Source organism: Zosterops lateralis, assembly GCF_965231275.1.
Source record: "Zosterops lateralis genome assembly, chromosome: 20".
Lineage (NCBI taxonomy): Eukaryota > Metazoa > Chordata > Aves > Passeriformes > Zosteropidae > Zosterops > Zosterops lateralis.
Window position 1 is genome coordinate 7011484 of NC_139780.1, and position 18215 is coordinate 7029698.

The 18215-nt window shown below is 57.8% G+C and overlaps 1 protein-coding gene across 1 annotated transcript; it reads left to right on the forward strand.

The window, feature by feature from the left end:
- NR5A1 (nuclear receptor subfamily 5 group A member 1) lies at window positions 1-17979 on the forward strand. Its single transcript, XM_083876016.1, has 6 exons — window positions 1-111; window positions 588-729; window positions 4476-5116; window positions 11785-11904; window positions 12427-12574; window positions 15470-17979. Exons 1-6 carry the CDS (start codon window positions 10-12, stop codon window positions 15715-15717), a joined length of 1401 nt encoding a protein of 466 aa, XP_083732142.1. The 5' UTR covers window positions 1-9; the 3' UTR covers window positions 15718-17979.
- Window positions 17980-18215: the final 236 nt, after the last annotated feature.

The following is an 18215-nucleotide window of genomic DNA, read 5'->3' on the forward strand; positions in this document are numbered from 1 at the left end:
CCGGAGGGGATGGATTATTCCTATGATGAGGACCTGGACGAGCTGTGTCCGGTCTGCGGGGACAAGGTCTCCGGCTACCACTACGGGCTGCTCACCTGCGAGAGCTGCAAGGTACCACCGGCCGGGGGAACGGGGCCGGGGAACGGGGCTGGGAAACGGGGCTGGGGAAACGGGGCTGGGAAACGGGGCTGGGGAAACGGGGCTGGGAAACGGGGCTGGGGAAACGGGGCCGGGGAACTGGGGCTGGGGAAACGGGGCCGGGAAACGGGCCTGGGGAAACGGGGCCGGGGAAACGGGGCAGGGGCTCTGCCCGACCGGCGCCCCGTGGGGCTGGGGCTGTGCGGAGACCGCTGCACGGGGAACAGGGGGCCGGGGCTGTGTAGGGAGCGGGGATGGGGCTGTGCAGGGGCCGGGGCAGCGGGACCGCCCGCGGGGCTTCTCCCGCCCGTTTTCGTTAGCGGCGGTCGGCGCTCGGTGGCGGGAGGGGAAAGCGGCCGCGACGGGAGCCCCGAGCGCGGCGGGACCGGCGGGGATGGGGCGCCGGGGCCGGGATGCCGGTGCCCACCGCATCCCCGCCGCCGCCGCAGGGCTTCTTCAAGCGCACGGTGCAGAACAACAAGCACTACACCTGCACCGAGAGCCAGAGCTGCAAGATCGACAAGACCCAGCGCAAGCGCTGCCCCTACTGCCGCTTCCAGAAGTGCCTGACCGTGGGGATGCGCCTGGAAGGTACGGACGGCCCGGGAAGGGCCCGGCGGGGCGGGGGATGTGTCGGGGCTGTGTCGGGGCTGTGCAGGGACCATCAGTTGTCGGGACCGGTCTCTCTGTCCCCTCCGCCCGGGCTGACCCACCTCCCCGGGCCGGCTTCGATTCCGTTTTCCCCTCCCAAGTTAAGAAAAAAATTCGTTTTTTCGCGTCGCCTCCTTTTTTTCCTTCTTTCGTTTTGTTTGGTTTTTATTTTTTTTTCCCCGGGGTTTTCTGCTGCTACGGTTTCAACTTTTCAGGATTTTTTTTTTTTTTTTTTTTTTTTTTTGCTGGCAGGAAGGTTGGGAAATAGCAAATAAATTACTGTTTTCCTTAAGCACATAATTCCAGAAGCCGAGACTTAAAGAAAAAAAAAAAACGTTAAAAAATACGGGGATCGCAATAAAACTGCCGCAGAGCCACCACGAATTATATTTTTCCTCTGGGTGGCATTTAGTAAAACGGGTTTCTGACCCCCGGGGGGGCGATTTCAGCCCCACAGCCGCCGCCTCTCTCCTGTCGGCTCAGAGGATCCCGACATCAGAGTCGGGCTCCGAGAGCTCGTGTTGCGGGTTCTGCAATGCAACCAAATATATTTGAGGGGACAGGTCGTTGGCCCGGGGTGGCAGAGCAAAAGCTGAGGCTGCTTTTGGAGGAACCCCCCACCCCAGAGTCAGCCGCCCCCTCCTCAATTCGCCTTTGAAATCGTTTGCGTTTTGTGGAAATGGGCTGGGTCCTCCTGCCTGACCCTGGTTGGGCTGAGCCCCCTCCTGCCGGGCTGAGCCCCCCTCTCCTGCCGGGCTGAGCCCCTCTCTCCTGCCGGGCTGAGCCCCCTCCCCAGGGCTGAGCCCCCTCCTGCTGGTCTGAGCCCCCTCCCCAGGGCTGAGCCCCCTCCCCAGGGCTGAGCCCCCCTCCCCAGGGCTGAGCCCCCCCTCCCCAGGGCTGAGCCCCCCTCCTGCCGGGCTGAGCCCCCCTCCCCAGGGCTGAGCCCCCTCCCCAGGGCTGAGCCCCCCTCCTGCCGGGCTGAGCCCCCCTCCCCAGGGCTGAGCCCCCTCCCCAGGGCTGAGCCCCCTCCCCAGGGCTCGCTGCTCGGGACACGGCGCGGTTAATGGGAAAGTCCTTCATGTTCTGGCAGGGCGGGAGCCTGCGAGCAGAAGCGCAGGAGTGAGACAAAACATAATTCAGCCCCTGCAAACTCCCGGCGTGAGCTAGCTTCCAAAACACATCCCAGCTCCACTCTTCTCCCTGGGCTGGAATTACTGGTGCCCCAAATTCCTCGGTGCATGCTCTGGTCATTTTGATGGATGTCTCAAGGAGATTTGGGCGCTGGGCAGAGGCTGCAGAGCCCACCACAGACGGGCAGGGACAGTGCTTGGGGTGAAAAGGCGTGATGGTCTCAATTTGTCCCTTTCCTTGTTCGGTTGTCCCTTGTTCAGTTTGTCCCCTTTTCAGTTTTTGTCCTGAACACCGTGGAGGTGCTTTGGTCCCAGAGCTGTCCCAACAGCCTTTTCTCGTGTATTTTCTTGCTGTTGGCTCTTCAGCAGAGCTGAGCAGACGCGGCAATCACACAGCCAAGGGCGATATTCCCATGGAACCGTGTCTTTTGTGGCAAAAAAAAGAGACCACCTCTTTCAGCTCCTAGTATTTTTGAGCAAGGCATCTGAGGTGATGCTTTGGAGCTGAGTCTATAGGTCCACAAGATAAGAGCAACCCCAAGGTGATTGATTTTGGGAACACAGCGTTGACGGGCACTCCTCAAAGTGCCTGAAGGGAGGTGGCAGCGAAACTTGCCCGGGAGGAGAAGCACAGCCCTGGGCACCCTACAGGCACTACCCGTGGCACCTTCCTTGTCCCTGCCCAGGCAAAGAAAGGTGGCCAAAAGGAGGCAGAGCCTGCCCCAGGCAGGGCCCTGCACTGGGATGAGAGCAGGCAGGGCAGTACAAGGGGAAAAGGGGGCTACAGACCCCTCCCGACACAATATGCGGCTTGGGGGCCTCCTGCAGATGGTTTTGGGGGGTTGCTGGGGGTGCAGGCGCTTCCTGGGTGTCTCCACTTGGGCTCCCTCACCCTGGAGGTCAGGATGCATCATTTTCCTCTCGGCTGTCACTTGGGACACAGCAAATGGTAAGTTGTTGCCAATCCGAAGTGTAGCACAAACGGCAGGAAAAGCAGAGCAGGAGGGAATTAAAAGGCCTTTTCTCCCTTTGTGTTCTCGCTGGGAGATGGGAGGAGGTGTCTGCAGTTGCCTCTGGAGAGCTCCTAAGCCCGGACTGTGAGCACCTCTCGCTGTGTGTGGGGGTGCAGGAGGGTCTCTGCTTTGCCCAGGTCACAGGGCTTTGCTTTGGGATGCCATCCCTGGACATCCCTGTGCCCGACCTCGAGCAGTGGTGGGATAACGTCACTTCCAGTGGGTGTGAGGTTTGGGTTTGATGTGCTCTGGCTCCAGGGTGTGTGGTCAGGGCAACCAGACCTGCCTGTGCCAGCTCAGGCTGCTGGTGTGGGACCCCGGCTGGGCTGTGCACACTGCTGAGTGTGGCCACCTCCCCTGTCCCCGAGTCAGGAACTACCCCGGGACAGCTCTCTGTGGGCCACAGCACCTCTCTCTGCAGAGCCTGCTGCTGGCAGCCCGCTCCAAGTGAGATGCTGTTTTCATGAATAAAGAATGAGGGAGGAAGCCAGGACGGCTCTCCTGGGAGCACATTCCTGCTCGTCCTGGAAATGCTGCTGCTCCCGCCTTTCCAGCCTGCCTTGGGAGCGTTGGGGAGGTGCTCCAGCTCTCCGGGGGGGCTGGCTGCGAGCCCCGGGATAAGTAGGCGAAAGAAAGGCAGAGGTAACAGCTGAGAGGCAAAGCAAGACCCGCTGGCTGTCAGCAGGAGCACAAACTAGCGGAGAGCTTTTTCCTTTGATGCTCACTGCGCGCTGTTCTCGCCGGCACACTCCTCCGTGCCTTCCCGCGATCTGAGGCTCTTCCAGGGGGATGCCAGGGCAGCAGCCCCCGGAGCACAGCAAGGCAATGCAGGAGGAGAATCTCCTTCTGCAGAGAACCACCTGATCCCTTGCATGTTGGCAGATCCTTGGGGGTTTTTTTGGTTTTTTTTTTTTCGGTTTGGTGGGAACATCTGCTTTGCTGCAGACGTCAGAGGGACTCAGCCCAGCGGGATGCTCCAGCAGAGCCCCCACCAGGACTTGTACCCCCAGGGCCGGCAGCCTCCTGCCTGAGGCCAGTGGGGTGAAATGCATCCGCTGGGACCTGCCAGCCGTACTGCCTGACAAAGGGGCAGAGGTTTGCATGTGCAGCCTGCATGGAGGAAACCAGGGTCCCGAGGGGGTTTTGGAGTTCCAGGCTCTGCAGAAACAAGGAAATCCCAGGGCTGGTCCAGTGACATGGATTGTTAAAATGAAAGTGAGTGTCAAATCTCCTCCTCTGCTCAGGCTTTAAAGGCTGTCCCCTCAACCCATGGGGAATGAAAGCTTCTTTATCCCCCAGCCCATTTTGTAGTGAAAGCCAAATGTCTCTTCCTTTCCTGCAATCCCCAGGGGCTCTGAGGGTAACATGGGCTGGGCTGGGAGTGACAAAATCTGTCATCAGCTTTCCAGGATGGTCTCCCCAGTGTCCCAAAACCCCTTTTTGCCACTAAGTCGTGTCCCCCAGCATTTTCTCTGTGCCTTGTGGAAGTCCTGGTTCTCTCCATGCGGGTTCACTGCAGTCTCTGCCCTGTCTCTGTCTCCAGCTGTCCGTGCAGACCGGATGCGAGGAGGGAGGAACAAGTTTGGACCCATGTACAAGCGGGACCGTGCCTTAAAGCAGCAGAAGAAAGCTCTGATCCGTGCCAACGGCTTCAAGCTGGAGAGCGTGCCTCAGATCATGTCCCCTGTGCAGAGCGACTACAGCCTGTCCTCCACCATCCACAGCATCCACACCATGTCCAAGACCCTGCCACCCAACCCGGCCGCGCTGACGCCCGTGGATTACGAGCGCAGCCCCTACGGGACGCCTGCCCTGGGCATGGCGGTGCCCGGCCACGCGCCGCTGCCCGGATACCACTACCCCTCCTTCCCCAACCGCACCATCAAGTCCGAGTACCCCGACCACTACACAAACGCCCACGAGGCCATGCCTGCTTACATGTACCCAGAGACCTACCCCAGCAGCTCCCCCCCTGACATCCCCGAGGTCATCCTGAAGCTGCTGCAGCTGGAGCCCGACGAGGCCCAGGTGAAGGCACGGATACTGTCCTGCCTGCAGCAAGAGCAGGGCAAAGGCCGGCACGAGAAGCTCAGCACCTTCGGCCTCATGTGCAAGATGGCTGACCAGACCCTCTTCTCCATTGTGGAGTGGGCACGGAGCTGCATCTTCTTCAAGGAGCTGGAGGTAGGACCTGTCAGTGAGATGGATGCTGCTCTGGGAGGTGGGCAGGGCTGAGGCTGCTGTGATGTGAGGACAGGATTGAGGGTGAAATGTTGTGAGGACAGGGCAACACCCGTGGGCACAAGCCTGGGGCCATCACTGCAGATGTGTTGACACGTCCCAGCTCTGCTCCTAGCTCCCTGCACAGTAGGGCTGGAGGTGCTGGGCCTGGCTGTGCTGCCAGAGCAATTCCCACTGTCGTGTGGGATGATTTCAGATTCATCATGGCGGGGGCAGGTGTGGAGGCAATTGCCGGCAGAGTGACTGTATTGTCAAGCTCAAGATATAATTGAAAAATGTAACGTTGACGAATTATAGTTGAGACAATTCTCTCCTCTGCCTTTAGGAGGAAAATCGATGTGGTCAGGTGGGTCCTATTAGCACCAGGCAGCCGGGGCAGCCCCAGTCTGCTCCAGAGCCATGCCTGCTGCTGCAGCCCACGAGTGTGCCCAGCTGGGGGACATGGAGCTGACCTCCATCCTGCCAAGACATCCCTCTAGCAAATGTCCCTGAACATTTACTGAGGCCAGGGGAGGGTTAACAGGGTTAGAACAGCTTCTGCCATCCTGTTCACCTTGCCAAGTCTTCAGAAATTTTCCATGCATGTTCTGGGCTGACTTAAGATCTCAAACTGGTGCAAAAATGGGAGAGAAAATTTTGCAACATGGCCAAAACCCAGAGAGCAACATCCTAGGGCAGCTGTGATGAGACTCAGGTGCTTTCTTGTGTTTCCAGCATCAGATTGTGCTGCCTGGCTTGGGCCAAAATCACCCTTTTCCAGTGGGACTGTGCTGTAGGAGAGGACCAGGCTCTTCCCTGTGCCATGGGTGCCATGGGGCTGAGTGTGGCCAAGCCTTGTGGCTCAAAATAGCCCCTGTCTTCCAGAACAGTGTCAGGAAATGGCATTGTGGGGGTGGGTTGGGCTTGTTTCAATCGTATCAGTGTCCAGCCTGGATTTTGGGAACAGGGTGGTTGTTGTTTTGCAGGAGATATTGTAAACAGTGTAAATTCAGTTCCCAGCTGTATAGCTGTGTAGCCTTGTAACTCCATTGTCAGCGTGATTGTGCCACCAAAATAGGCTGTTCCTGTGTGAATCGGTGTTGGTGGGTGCTCCTCCTGCCATGGGACTCTGGGGGGGATGGCAGTGCCACAGGCCTCACCTGGGCACAGCTACCAGTGTCCTGCTGGGAGCAGGGCACATGCCCTGCCATGCTCAGGACATGGGGTTTGGTGCTCAGCGGGTGCCCACGTCCGTCACTGCCATCCCTCAAGGTTTTGCCTTATCCACATGGTGATTGTGGGGTGGATTACCAGCATCTCCCAGGGCTGGGGACTGCAGGACCCCACAGCCCACTCTGGCTCCAGTGGGAGAGGGAGAATGTGGCATAGCCCTGCTGTGCACAGAGCTCTGGGCGGCTCTGAGCCCCAGCACAGGGCAGAGGTGCCTGGTGTCCTCATTGTCCCCACAGGTGGTGCTGGGGCTGCCTCCTGCCCACCCCACATGGCTCATCTTCCCTGGCCAGGGCAGAGGCTTTTCCTCAGCCATGGGAGAGTAGGCAGTGGGAAGCAGGAGTAGGCCTGAGATCCTGAATCCCCATTCCTGCTCCTGCCTGGCACATAAAAGCAAAGGGCTGCTGGGGTGGTAAATGAACTCCTGCTAGCACAGGGTTTATAGCTCTGCCCTAAAGCCAGCATGGAGGAACATTGCAATCTCCGCGGTCGATGGCACCACTGAGTGCTCAGGGCTCCCCAGGGCAGGGATGCCAGCAGCCCTCTCCATCCTCTGGGAAGGTCTATGTGAAGGTGATGGTCCCCTGCCCCAGCAGGGAAGGGCTGTTGGCTGAGGCCAGTGCAGGCATCCAGGCTGGAAAGGCACTGTGCTGGGACACCAGGACATCATGCCAGGCTGGCACTAGATGGGGAGGAGGTGCAGGCAGGTGAGAAGGGGAGGTGTGGGGAGATTGCCACATCATGGATTTCCCTGCCTGAGCCTGCCCAGCACCACCGTGCTCCTTCCACAGGGCTGTTAGCAGAGACCTGGCTTGTCCCCGAGGCCTCACAGGGAGTCTGGAGAGGAAGGAGAAAATCCTCAGGGACATGAGGAACTGAGGGATCATGCCTGGTTAGGACAAGCCTTTGGTCCCTGCCCAGGGAGTGTGGGAGCAGTTTCCCCTGGAGCTGGCCAGTCTTGTTCCCATTCCCACACTAGCAATCTGCTGAGGGCCAGAATGCGTGCTTTGCTGTCTCCACACTCCTGGAGTGGAGGACACTGGGGAGAGCCCCCCTGGCTCCACCATTCCCCACCAGGGAAGGAGGGGGGCCACGGGCTAATGGCCTCTTGACATCGGCTCACACGCCACGTCCGCCCGCAGGCGCGGGGCAGTCAGATTGAAAACAGATTTAACTTCCCAGATATATCGTTTCATTTAAGGGCCAGTAATTCTGTCAGTCTGCCACTGACAAACGAGGGTCCCCATGCCAATCTGCCGGGAGACTGATGTCGCGGCGCTCATCTCGTGTCACCAGGAGGAGAATTACGGACTGCGCTGGCCTTCGGAGGCAAGACTAATAACGCTGCACAGCAGAGGGGGATTTGGGGGCCTGCCTGTTTATCGAGGGCTGGCCAGGCTGCCGCGGCGCGAGGCCGCGCGGGCGGAGGTGGAAGAGGTCAGCGCTGACGCCCATAAATACGAACTTTAACTGAGTCTAGATGAGATGTGTCAGGACTGAGGGAAGATTTGCAGCATCTTTTCAGGAAGAAAAATATGGGCCGGGGGTGAAATATATTTTGTTGGGTTGGGAGTCTCGGGCAACTTTGTCCTTTCAGATGTAATTTTTTTATATGTATATGTAGAGAGATGGGCAGAGGGATGTGCACACACGTATGTGTGCTTGCACGCCCACATTGTGTCTGGTTTTGGTGTGGTTTATACACACACGTCTTGCACAGCCTGGTTTATATGGGTGTCACTGCCATACCTACATATCAATATCGTGTACACAGGGCTGCAGTGACCTTTAGATTGGGATGAGCAGGCAGGAATGTTAAACAAATTGCCATGATTTCAGCTCGAAGGCCAGGCTGGGCTGGGTGAGCAGTGGGTCCCTGAGCCAGTAGAGAGGCACGGAGCAGCCACAGGGTGGTGGGATGATGCCGATCCCTTCCTCACCCCTTTTATGCCAAGGGGCTGGGGCAAACCACCCTTTCATGCACAGACAAGCTCCAGTGATGGGGAGGATACTGAGAGGCAGCACCGTTCCCGCAGATCACTGGGTCTGTCTGCTGGGCTGCTCTCCCCCAGTTGTGCTCAGAGATCCCAGAGCCACGACAAAGCCTATTTGCAGTCAGTTGCTTCTCTGCCTTTAACATGTGGGTCATCTTGACCCAATCTCCTGGCCAATGGCCAGAGAGTTTTTGGCAGATTTTAAATCTCCTCCTGGTCGTAGATGCTGCAGCAATGTTTAGCGTCCCATGCACTGGGGGAAATGTGACACATCCTGGCCAGCACAGCTCTGCCTGCAGAGCCGTGGTGCCCATGCAGCCAGGGCTGCAGCAGGGTGGGAGCCAGCAGGGAAGATAGGATCCTGGGCTAGCCACACTGGTGTTGATGATTATTTTTTTTAAGATGCACATCATGGTGGTAATCGGGGCAGGGCAATGGGGAGCTGCACTGACCATTAACACCTTGGACATGAGTGGGTTTTCCAATGTGGGTGGCTGGTGGACACAAATCCACTTTCACACTTCTCAGTAGCCAAGGTGATGGGTCCTGCTTGCACTCACAAGTTGCTGGGGCTGCTTAGGGTACTGACATGTGCCACACACCTGCCAGAGGACTGTGGGGTAAATCCTGTACCTGAGATCTGGGAGGAGGCCTGGAGGGCACCTGTGTGGCAGGGGCAGGCTGGGGGCATTTGAGTGCTACTTGTGCCCGTGGCTGGGGATGGATGTTGGGACCATCTCAGGACTTGCTGTCAAAGAAGGGCTGCTGGTGGGTCACTCTCCTTCCTAAAGCAGTGGTACCCAGGGTGGGGGCTGCCCTGAACTGTGCAGGAAGCAGTGAGCACTGTGGGGCTGTGCCATCCCTGCATGGCCTGGGCACATTTTGTGGAGCCCTAACACTTGCAGGGGTTTCCTCACCTTGTACCTATGAACACACAGGAAGGTTTCAGAAGATTTAAAACTACACCCACAGGCAGGTTCTGCAGCCCTGTGCCTGGGCAGCATCATCTTTGCCTCTGAGTGACCTGTCTCCCCTCCAGCACACTCCCAGATCCTTTCCCACAGACAACTGCATTTTCTGTGGGTTGCAGCCCATCAGAGATTGCTCTTCCAGTGTGGGGAGGGTTTCACCCTGTGTTTTGTGAATGGGTTAAATGCTTGCTTTAAAAAAAGATAAGGATTGCCTCTTAAAGACAGCTTGCATCAGGCCTTTGATAAAGCACTCCAAGGAAAAGCCTTGACATTAAAAGAGGAAGATCCTTTGCTTAACTTTTAGCGGCGAGCGTGTGTGCTGCCGCCTCGCTGGGAGGATCGATTGCCTCTGAGTGCCCCTCCATTAGCAGCCCCCTGCTCCTGTCAGGCCAGGCCAGGGTGGGGTGCAGCCCAGTGACCCCCAGCCTGAGCCCCCCTGCAGCAGAGCCCCAGTGCTGCTGTGAGGGCTGCCCCCTCCCACCCAGCCTGGCCATGGGGACAACTCCATGGACTCTAACCAGCTCTGACTGGCCCACAGAGCCCCCAGCCCACCCCATGGTGCTCCCAAGCACATTCCCCCCATGCCATGGCCGTGTGTCTCTGGGGCACTGCAATGTTCCCAAGAAGCGCCGCAGAGTGTCGGAGCGTGCTGGCCAGGGAACAGCCCTGCAGCAGCCATGGAGGGTGAAATGTGCTGCTGAGGGGCTTCAGGGAGGAAGCCAAACTCCCCTCAGAGATTGGTAGAAGCTGATTAGCAACTTTAAAAGGAAGAAAGTAAGATTTCAAAATTGTTGGAGCACTTTCTTTGGAAAAGCTGATTTTTTTAAAATGGTGTTCAAGGCAAAACCTTCTGTCTGTCTCTGCTGGAGCTCATCCCGCTCAGGAATGAGGCACAGGAAAGAACTTCCAAAACAACAGCCTGACTGAGCCAGAGCAGAGGCGCTCGGCACCGCTGGGGATCACGCAGCTGGGCTGGCCCCAGCTCCCTGCCCAGGCTGGCCACCGTCAGAGTCGGCCACTCGCCTTCTGCAGGGCTCACCATGGGTGCACAAAGTCTCCATTTTGGTTTAGTGCAGAATGAGCTTTTCCCCAGGGTTTTGTTGAGCAGCTGACCGGAGTCCCACACTCTGCATGGGCTGGGGGATGAAGGACAAGCAGCCCCTGCAGCCCCGCGGTGCCCAGGGCCCTGCAGCTGGGCAGGAGCAGCTGGGCAGGAGCAGCTGGGCAGGAGCAGCTGGGCAGGAGCAGTGCCACAGCCCAGCCACTGTCACTGCCTTCCCACCTCCTCTCATTCCCTGCCACACACCCTGCTCTGGCCACCCACCACCATCAAGAGACAAACCCCAGCAGCTTGCAGGGAGCGCCGGCTCTGAGACCATAAAGCTCTTTCTCATCTGGCTTCTATTCCTTTTGCAATCTCCCAGTGCGGGTTTATTGCAGCCTCTTCAGCAAAACGAGGGCATTATCCAGCCCTGTGATGCTGCATCTGTCTTCCCTCTATTAACGGGGAGCACAATGGCCCTGCAGAGCTCGGCTGCTGGCACTGGATTTGCTCCTTAGGACGGTAGTGGAGGCAGTACCATAATCCCAACCCTTTCCCTACACTGGCCCTGCAGGAGAGGGGAGTCCAGGCAGGGCAGGAGTTCAGTTCTTTGTGGAAAGGAGTTGAGGTTCAGTGGAGAGCAGTGCAGAGGGGATGAAGCCAGTGACCCATGGTGGTTCTTGGCAGGACAGTGGGGAAGGCAGAGTGCCTACATCCTGCCACAGCTCCGGGGGCTTTTAGTTCTTCCAAATGCAGCTGTTGGCCTTTGGGGACCCTTTCAGCCAGTGTCCTGGCTTGAGCTCCTCACAGGGACAGCCCCCTGTATTTCCCTGGGCACACACACCCCAGCACATGGGCACAAGTGCCTGTGACCACAAGTGTGTGTGTTGGTGTGTGGGCAGGGCCGGGCTGGCAGCTGCAGGGCACAGGGATGTCCCGTGCCTGGTGGCTCCCCCACAGCCCTGCTGCCCCCCCAGACCTGCCATCCTGGGCAAGGAGTCCAGGATGGGCACTGTCTTCTTTCGTTTTAAAGTATCCAGAGGGGCTGTCTGGACACACAGGCCCTTTGTGCAGCCACTGTGTGTCCCTCCCGCAGTCATTTTGTTAAAATTTGTGTGTGATTTGAGGAGGTTGTGCCTGGTGGGGGAAGACTGATGCTGATAAGAGCCAGCAAGTGCCCCTGAAACATGTTGAGCTGCTTTGAAGCCAGCTCAGCAATGCCATATGCCCATCTCCTCTCCTCCAGCCCATGGTCCCCCTTTCTGGGGTGAAGTTCCAGCTCTCCATGCTCACCCCAGGGGACACCCCTCCCGTGGGATGCCTGCCAGGCACAGAGTGGATGCTGTGCACTGCAGCATGGTGGGTGTCAGCCGTGCTGCTCCTGCTCTGTTTCAGGTGGGTGACCAGATGAAGCTGCTGCAGAATTGCTGGAGTGAGCTGCTGGTGTTTGACCACATCTACCGGCAGCTGCAGCACGGCAAGGAGCACAGCGTGCTGCTGGTCACTGGCCAGGAGGTGAGAAACTGTCTATGGGACTGTGGTGGTGCTGTGGAGGGACAGTGGGGACAGGCAGAGGCTGCATGGGGGAATGGAGTGATTTCTTTCTTTCTTTTGTCCCAGTGTGGCCAGCTCGGCACAGGGCAGGCAGGTGGTGTTGTTACACTCTGGGTCTGCTTGTGCAGAAGGTCCCATCCTGTCCCATCCTGCCACACAGCTCCTGCTCTGGAGAATAATGTTTCTTAAGGAGAGACCAACAGCCCCACCGTACTGTCAGCAGCGAGGTGGGAGGAGGGATCCCTTCCCTCCCTGAAGGAGGCTTTTGGAGATGTGGTGTCTTCAATCCCAGCACCCTTCGAAAGGCCCCCCTGTTTTAAACGGTGCTCCCATTTCACTCATCAGTCTTTTTTTTTTGACACCTCTAATTCTCAGTCAGTGCTCAGGTCTGGACCTGGGTTCTGCTCCCCCAGTGTGAGGTGTCCTGCAGCAGGCTGTGCTGGGGCTGGGGCTGCCAAAGCTGATGTCCCCCTGTTCCTGCAGGTGGACATGTCTGCCATCGCAACCCAGGCCGGCTCCATCCTGAACACGCTGGTGCTGCGGGCACAGGAGCTCGTCCTGCACTTGCACTCGCTCCAGGTGGACCGGCACGAATTCGTCTGCCTCAAGTTCCTCATCCTCTTCAGCCTCGGTGAGTGCAGCTGGGGGGGCACAGGGGTCCGGCCGGGCTGCCTGCGGAGCCGGGTAAGAGCACGGCTGGAGGGGGCACAAGCAGCTCTGCAAAAGGGGATTTAATGAGGAGCCAGGAGCCAGAGCTGGCATCTACCTGTCCCCCTCTGCCCCTAACCTCTGCGGGGCCGGGCTCTGCTCCAGCTGCAGGGGACATTGTCACCCTGCCGGCCAAGCAGAGCCTGTTTTGGTCACCGGCCCATCACAGCGAGCAGGGAAACAAGCGCTGATACGGCTGGAGAAAACAGGAGTGTTGACAGAGGCGGCCGGGCCGGCCGTATCTCCCGGGATTTGCGTCACAGGGCCCGCGCTCCTTCGGGCAGGGGCTGCTGCGCTCCTGATTAGGCTCAGCCCGGAGCCTGCGGTCGGGCACAGCCGGCGCGTTCACACGCTCCCACCTCACCCAGACAAAATAACAGCGGAGCTGGGACGTGCCTGGGATGGCAGAGCCCGCTCCTGCCCCTGGGTCCCTGCGCCAGCCGAGTGCTGGGGCTGGCACGGTGAGCCCACCGCAGTCCTGTCCCCGTCCCCATCGTTGTTCGAATGCCTCGGCTCTGTGCTTGCGCTCCTGCACCTGCGGGCTCCCGCTGCTGTCCCGTCCTGCACCTGCAGCATCTCCTCCCTCAGCTTTCCTTCCCTCCGGAGCTGTTTAGAAACGCAGAGAACCGAGACACGATAATTCGCTGCTCAAGCAGTGATAAGGTGTGGCACAAACAGTGCCCGGGCTGGGAAATGAAGGAGCCGGGGGAGACCTTCCCTGGCCGCTGCCCCACGCTCTGAGCACCAGGAGCGCCAGGTCCCCCCGTGCTGCCCCGGTGTCCCCTGGCATGGCACAGCACAGTGTCCCCCCCATGGCTTCCCCAGAGCAGCGCCTTTCAGGGAAGGAGTGGAATCCAAGAGCTGTGTGTTTTCCCGTACATCATTTTGCCCCAAATGCAACTTTTTCTCTCCATATTGCAGAGCTCACTTGGAGTAATTTGCCCTTCCTAGGCTCAGCTGTAGAGGACGGGATTGTGTATTATGTGCAGGATGTAATTGCCTTTGACAAGAGAATTTCCACATTTACCACTCTGCCACAGCACAGTCAAAGCCAAGCCCTGCTCACAAGAGCTGCCATTTGAGTTCTAAATAGATTTCTCTCCTGAGCAGGTAAAGAGATTTAATTAAAATTAGGGCTTCTCAAAATAGCAATATTTATGAGGACGGCACAGGTTAGCTTTGTTCTACAGAAGGGCTTAATAGAGCCTTAATGGATTGACCTATCATTCGATTTCATGACTTACATTCATGAAGCAGCTACTCTTGGGGAGGGGAGGAAGAGAGGCTTTTATAGCCCACATTCCCTTAAGCGTTTGCAATTTATCAGCAGCTTCTCCCAAACAAAAGGAGCTGTGAATAGGAAGAACACTTGAGGGCATAGAAATAATCCCAGGCATATCTGTATGTGTGATGGGAGGCTTTGTCACAGGACAGTCTTTGCAACTGCTGCAGTGTCTCTAAATGAAGTGAGTCAATGTTATTTGGACAACATTCTTTATTCCTTGCAGGAATGAAAAGATTATTCAAATATTCAATTAAACAGTGAATAGGGTCTTTCAGAGAACCAGGTGAGTTCATCGAGTAGAACTAGCTATTGTTGAGCCAACTCGGGGGATAGATTTGACATTTATCAATATAACTTCTTTTTTTTTTAATGACATGCACAATAACCTTATGCAGATAAAGAGATTTCATAACAACAACCCGGGTAAGCAGGAGAGAATAGGAGCAAATGTGCCGTCAGAGTGAAAAGGGAAGAGTGATCTGACCCACTGCATCTTGGCACTGCAACCTGTGCCCTTTGTGCCTGCCCCCGCAGTGCCCGTGGGCACGGCCCGAGGCTGGGGCTCCCTGGGGTCCCCCCGGCTGTGCTGTGCCTCCCCTCCCTGGGGCTCTGCAGCCCCCCGGCCACACCTCAGCTCCTGGCTCTGACCCCCGGGGCTCCCAGCTCTGCTGGCCTGCAGCAGCCTTGGGTGCCACAATCCCCAAACTCCCAGCTGCCTCAGCCAGAGCCTGTGCCCAGATTTCCATGTTTCCAGGCGGTGAGCAGGAATTTGGCCATGCATCAGGGGCTGTGTGCAGCAGAGTCACCGGGGCCGTGACTGAGGCAGTACCTCATCCTGCACAGTAAATCCACTAAATCCACTTGCCCTGGGTGGACCATGCCAGGCTGGGCAGCAAGGTCTGTGCTGGGCAGGTGTGTGGGACCATGGCTGTGTGCAGGTGGTGATGGGGCAATGCCCAGCACTGGCTCCCTAAAGGCACCAAAATCTGCTTGTGGGGACAACTGGCCCTGCCTGCACCTCGGTGCTGCTGCCTGCTGAGCTGCTCCCTACCCTGCTGGCAGCAGGATTATGAGAAGCTGCTGTGGCCCTGGCAAGGCATGGAGGATTAGGGTTTCCAGGCTGGTGAGCCTGGTTGCCACATTGGAAAGACCAGGTTTATCAGGGAATTAATTCAGCCGCTTTCTCGACCTTCAGGAATTAAAGAGGGCTGATGGTAATAACTCCCAGTGTGTTGGCACAGCTGGTAACACCTTCTGGCTTTGCAGCTTCCTGGGCAGGGAGACACCAGTCCTACTCACAGGGGGTTTGGAGTCTCTCTTCAGCATCAGGGAAGACCTGGGGAGTAGGGTAGGGATGGAGAGCCCGTGGCTGGGCGGGGACAGGCTGTGCGACCCCTCCTGCATTGTGTGTTCATGCACAAGGGACATTGACCCCGGAGTGTGGGTCCCTCCTGGCTCGCCCAGCACAGTGTGGAACAGGTGGGGCAGACAGGTAAGTTTAGCACCATTTAACCCTCATCCTCTCCCCTGCAGACGTGAAGTACCTGGAGAACCACACGCTGGCCAAGGATGCTCAGGAGAAGGCCAACGCGGCACTGCTGGAGTACACGGTGTGCCACTACCCCCACTCCACGGACAAGTTCCGCCAGCTGCTGCTGTGGCTGGCCGAGGTCCGGGCGCTGAGCCTGCAGGCCGAGGAGTACCTGTACCACAAGCACCTGAGCGGGGAGGTGCCCTGCAACAACCTCCTCATCGAGATGCTGCACGCCAAGCGGACTTGAGTGGCCACCAGCAGGACCCGGCCGTGCCCCAGTGCCTCCAGCAGGGATGGGACTGGTGCCAGGGGCAGGCAGGTACCGCCTCCCCCCCTGCCTTCCTCAGTGATGCTATTTAACCTCTGCTATTGGAAACGCCCCAGAAGGTTTCGTACACTGCAAGGACAGCTGAGGCTGCAGGGCCGTGGCTTGGCTGCCCCGCTGGCAGTGCTGACCCCCAGCTCCACTGGTGCCCAAAGCTGTCACTTGCCAACCCGGCTCAGCAGCACCAAGGAAGGGTAAAGCCTGTTCTGGCTTTTTCTCCTATTTCTGCTCCTCTCCTGCTGCCCCCACCAGCTGTTTCTTTACTGCTGCCATCCCACCCCAACCCTGCCCATGTCTCAGGGCCCCTCGTGCACAGGGCAGGAGAGAGGGGAGGTGAAACCCCTCCAGGTTGTGGTTTTATGGCAGTTGAGGTGTCTCCAGGCACCAGGGAACACACAGAGGTGGAGGATTTCTGCAGGAAATCCACACAGAATGCTGGGGCTGGGCTGGAGATGCCAACCCCATGCAGATGTGCCAGGACCCCAAGGTGCAGATGCTGGGTCCCAGTTGCTGCCAGCTCTGTGTCCTGCAGCTGGCCTGGCCAAGAGAGGGCAGGCAGGGGTGGGCAGTGCTGAATCCTCAGCTGAGGTGCATCTTCCTAGTGCCTGCTGGTGCTGGGGGCAGCAGTTCTTTGGCAGCCACAGTGTCCAGAGCCCAGAGCTGCCCACAGGCAGCACAGCTCAGTCCTGCCCACAGGTATGGTGGCAGAGCAGCCAGGCAGGAAGGAGGTGCAAGCTCCAGCAGGTGCCCAGGATCTTGGGAAGACTTAGGGAGCTCTGCAGTGTCCCCCTGCATTTATCTGCTGAGTGAGTGGGTAAGGAGGAATGAAGATTGTGTTGCACTTCATGCTGGGCCTCCTGGCTCCCTCCTCTGCTCTGCCATGGCCCCAGGGGATGGCAAATGCTGTGCTGAAGCCACAGGCAAAGAGCACTCTGGTCCTCTCCCATCATGATCGGGGCTCACAGGCAGGACTGGGAGCACTGGGGGGTGGCAGCCCCCCCAAACTGGGCCATGCTGGACTCTGGCTGCTGCTTTCTCTCGGTCTCAGCCGTGCTCTCCTCTCCTCTCCCCCACCACTGGGGCTGGCACAGACCCTGCCCCACAGACCCCCAGCTCTGGGGGTCCTGCAGCGTGCCTGGGGATGTTCAGGTGTGTTCCCCGGGGCAGCTGCAGCTCTGCAGAGCCCGTGCCTTGAGGAGCCACGGAGGCTCACCCGGAGCCGTGTCGTTTGTGAAGCTTGTTAGACACAGAAGAAAGAGCATGTTTGTCTCTGCTTTAACACGTTTGTGCATTTTCCTCCTGAAGTCTGTGGTTTGGTTTCACCTCCTTCTTTTTGTGAACTTAAAGAACTGGAGAAAAATGTTTTGGGAGGTAAAAGATGTTTTATTTTCAGAAAATGAAAAGTGTCCTTAAGTGTCTCTCTCTGTCTCTTACATACTTTCCTCCCTCTCGTCCCTGGCCTTCCCCACTCCTCCCCCTTCCTTCCCAGTCAGAAGGTTACCAACTTCTTTGTCAGGAGCAAACCACTGTAATAAATTTTGCAGTTCATTTAAAATGGCAAACTTTGTCTTTTTTGGCTGTCTTTCTAACCCTAGTGGTTGGTGCTTGGCATGGAGAGGGCTGGGTGTTTGTGGGTGCACTCCTGGCCTGTCACCTGCCTCTGGGACCAGGATAACATGGCTGGGGTGGGATGGTGCTGCTGCTGCCTTTGCTTCAGGGCACTGGGGACTCCAGGTTGGTTCAAAGTGCTGCTGGGAATTGCCATAGTGACTCTTAAAGCACTTCACAAGTGAGTGCAGGAACAGCAGCATTTTTTGGCAATCAGTGGGCAGTGCCCTGGTCATTGCACCATGGCCAAACCCATTTCACTGGGCTCAGCCATGCAGAGCTGGACATGAGCCCCTTCCCTTGGACACAGTGCAACAAGGAGAAGAGGTTGTCTTTAAAATCACCATTTACTGTTGTCAAAATCAGCAAAAACCCACCACATTTTCTATGTTCTAAACACTACAGAGGTAACAGACGAAGAGGGAAGGAAAGCAGCGCCCAGCTGGCGAGGGGCCAGGCCAGCCGGGAAGGAACTCAAGCAGGAGCAGGGAGAGGATTTTTGTCCTAAACAGCAGAAGATGCTATTGATGTCAGCTGGTTTAGAAAAGGCTTGAAGCCAGCTGCTGGCTTCCCTAGTGCATGCGCTTTGTCCCCAGCCTGTCCCCAGCCCAGCCCCAGATCAGGAGTGCTGCCATCCTCACCATGGAGTGTGGGCACTGCCTGGGCACGGCTGGATGGGCAAAGCTGGGCTTGTTCCCATCCCACTGCTCCAGCCCCCCCAGGCAGCAACAAGAGCTCACAGCCAAGCACTGCCAGTGCTGCCAGGGGGTATGTGGGGCAGCCCCAGGCCAGCCCTGCCTGCCCCAGCAGAG

Excerpts from the sequence above, each read along its gene's own strand:
- NR5A1 (XM_083876016.1), top strand. The coding sequence starts at position 10 with ATGGATTATTCCTATGATGAGGACCTGGACGAGCTGTGTCCGGTCTGC. Across the intron at positions 730-4,475 it reads CGTGGGGATGCGCCTGGAAG|CTGTCCGTGCAGACCGGATG; the intron begins GTACGGACGGCC and ends CTCTGTCTCCAG. Across the intron at positions 12,575-15,469 it reads CCTCATCCTCTTCAGCCTCG|ACGTGAAGTACCTGGAGAAC; the intron begins GTGAGTGCAGCT and ends TCTCCCCTGCAG.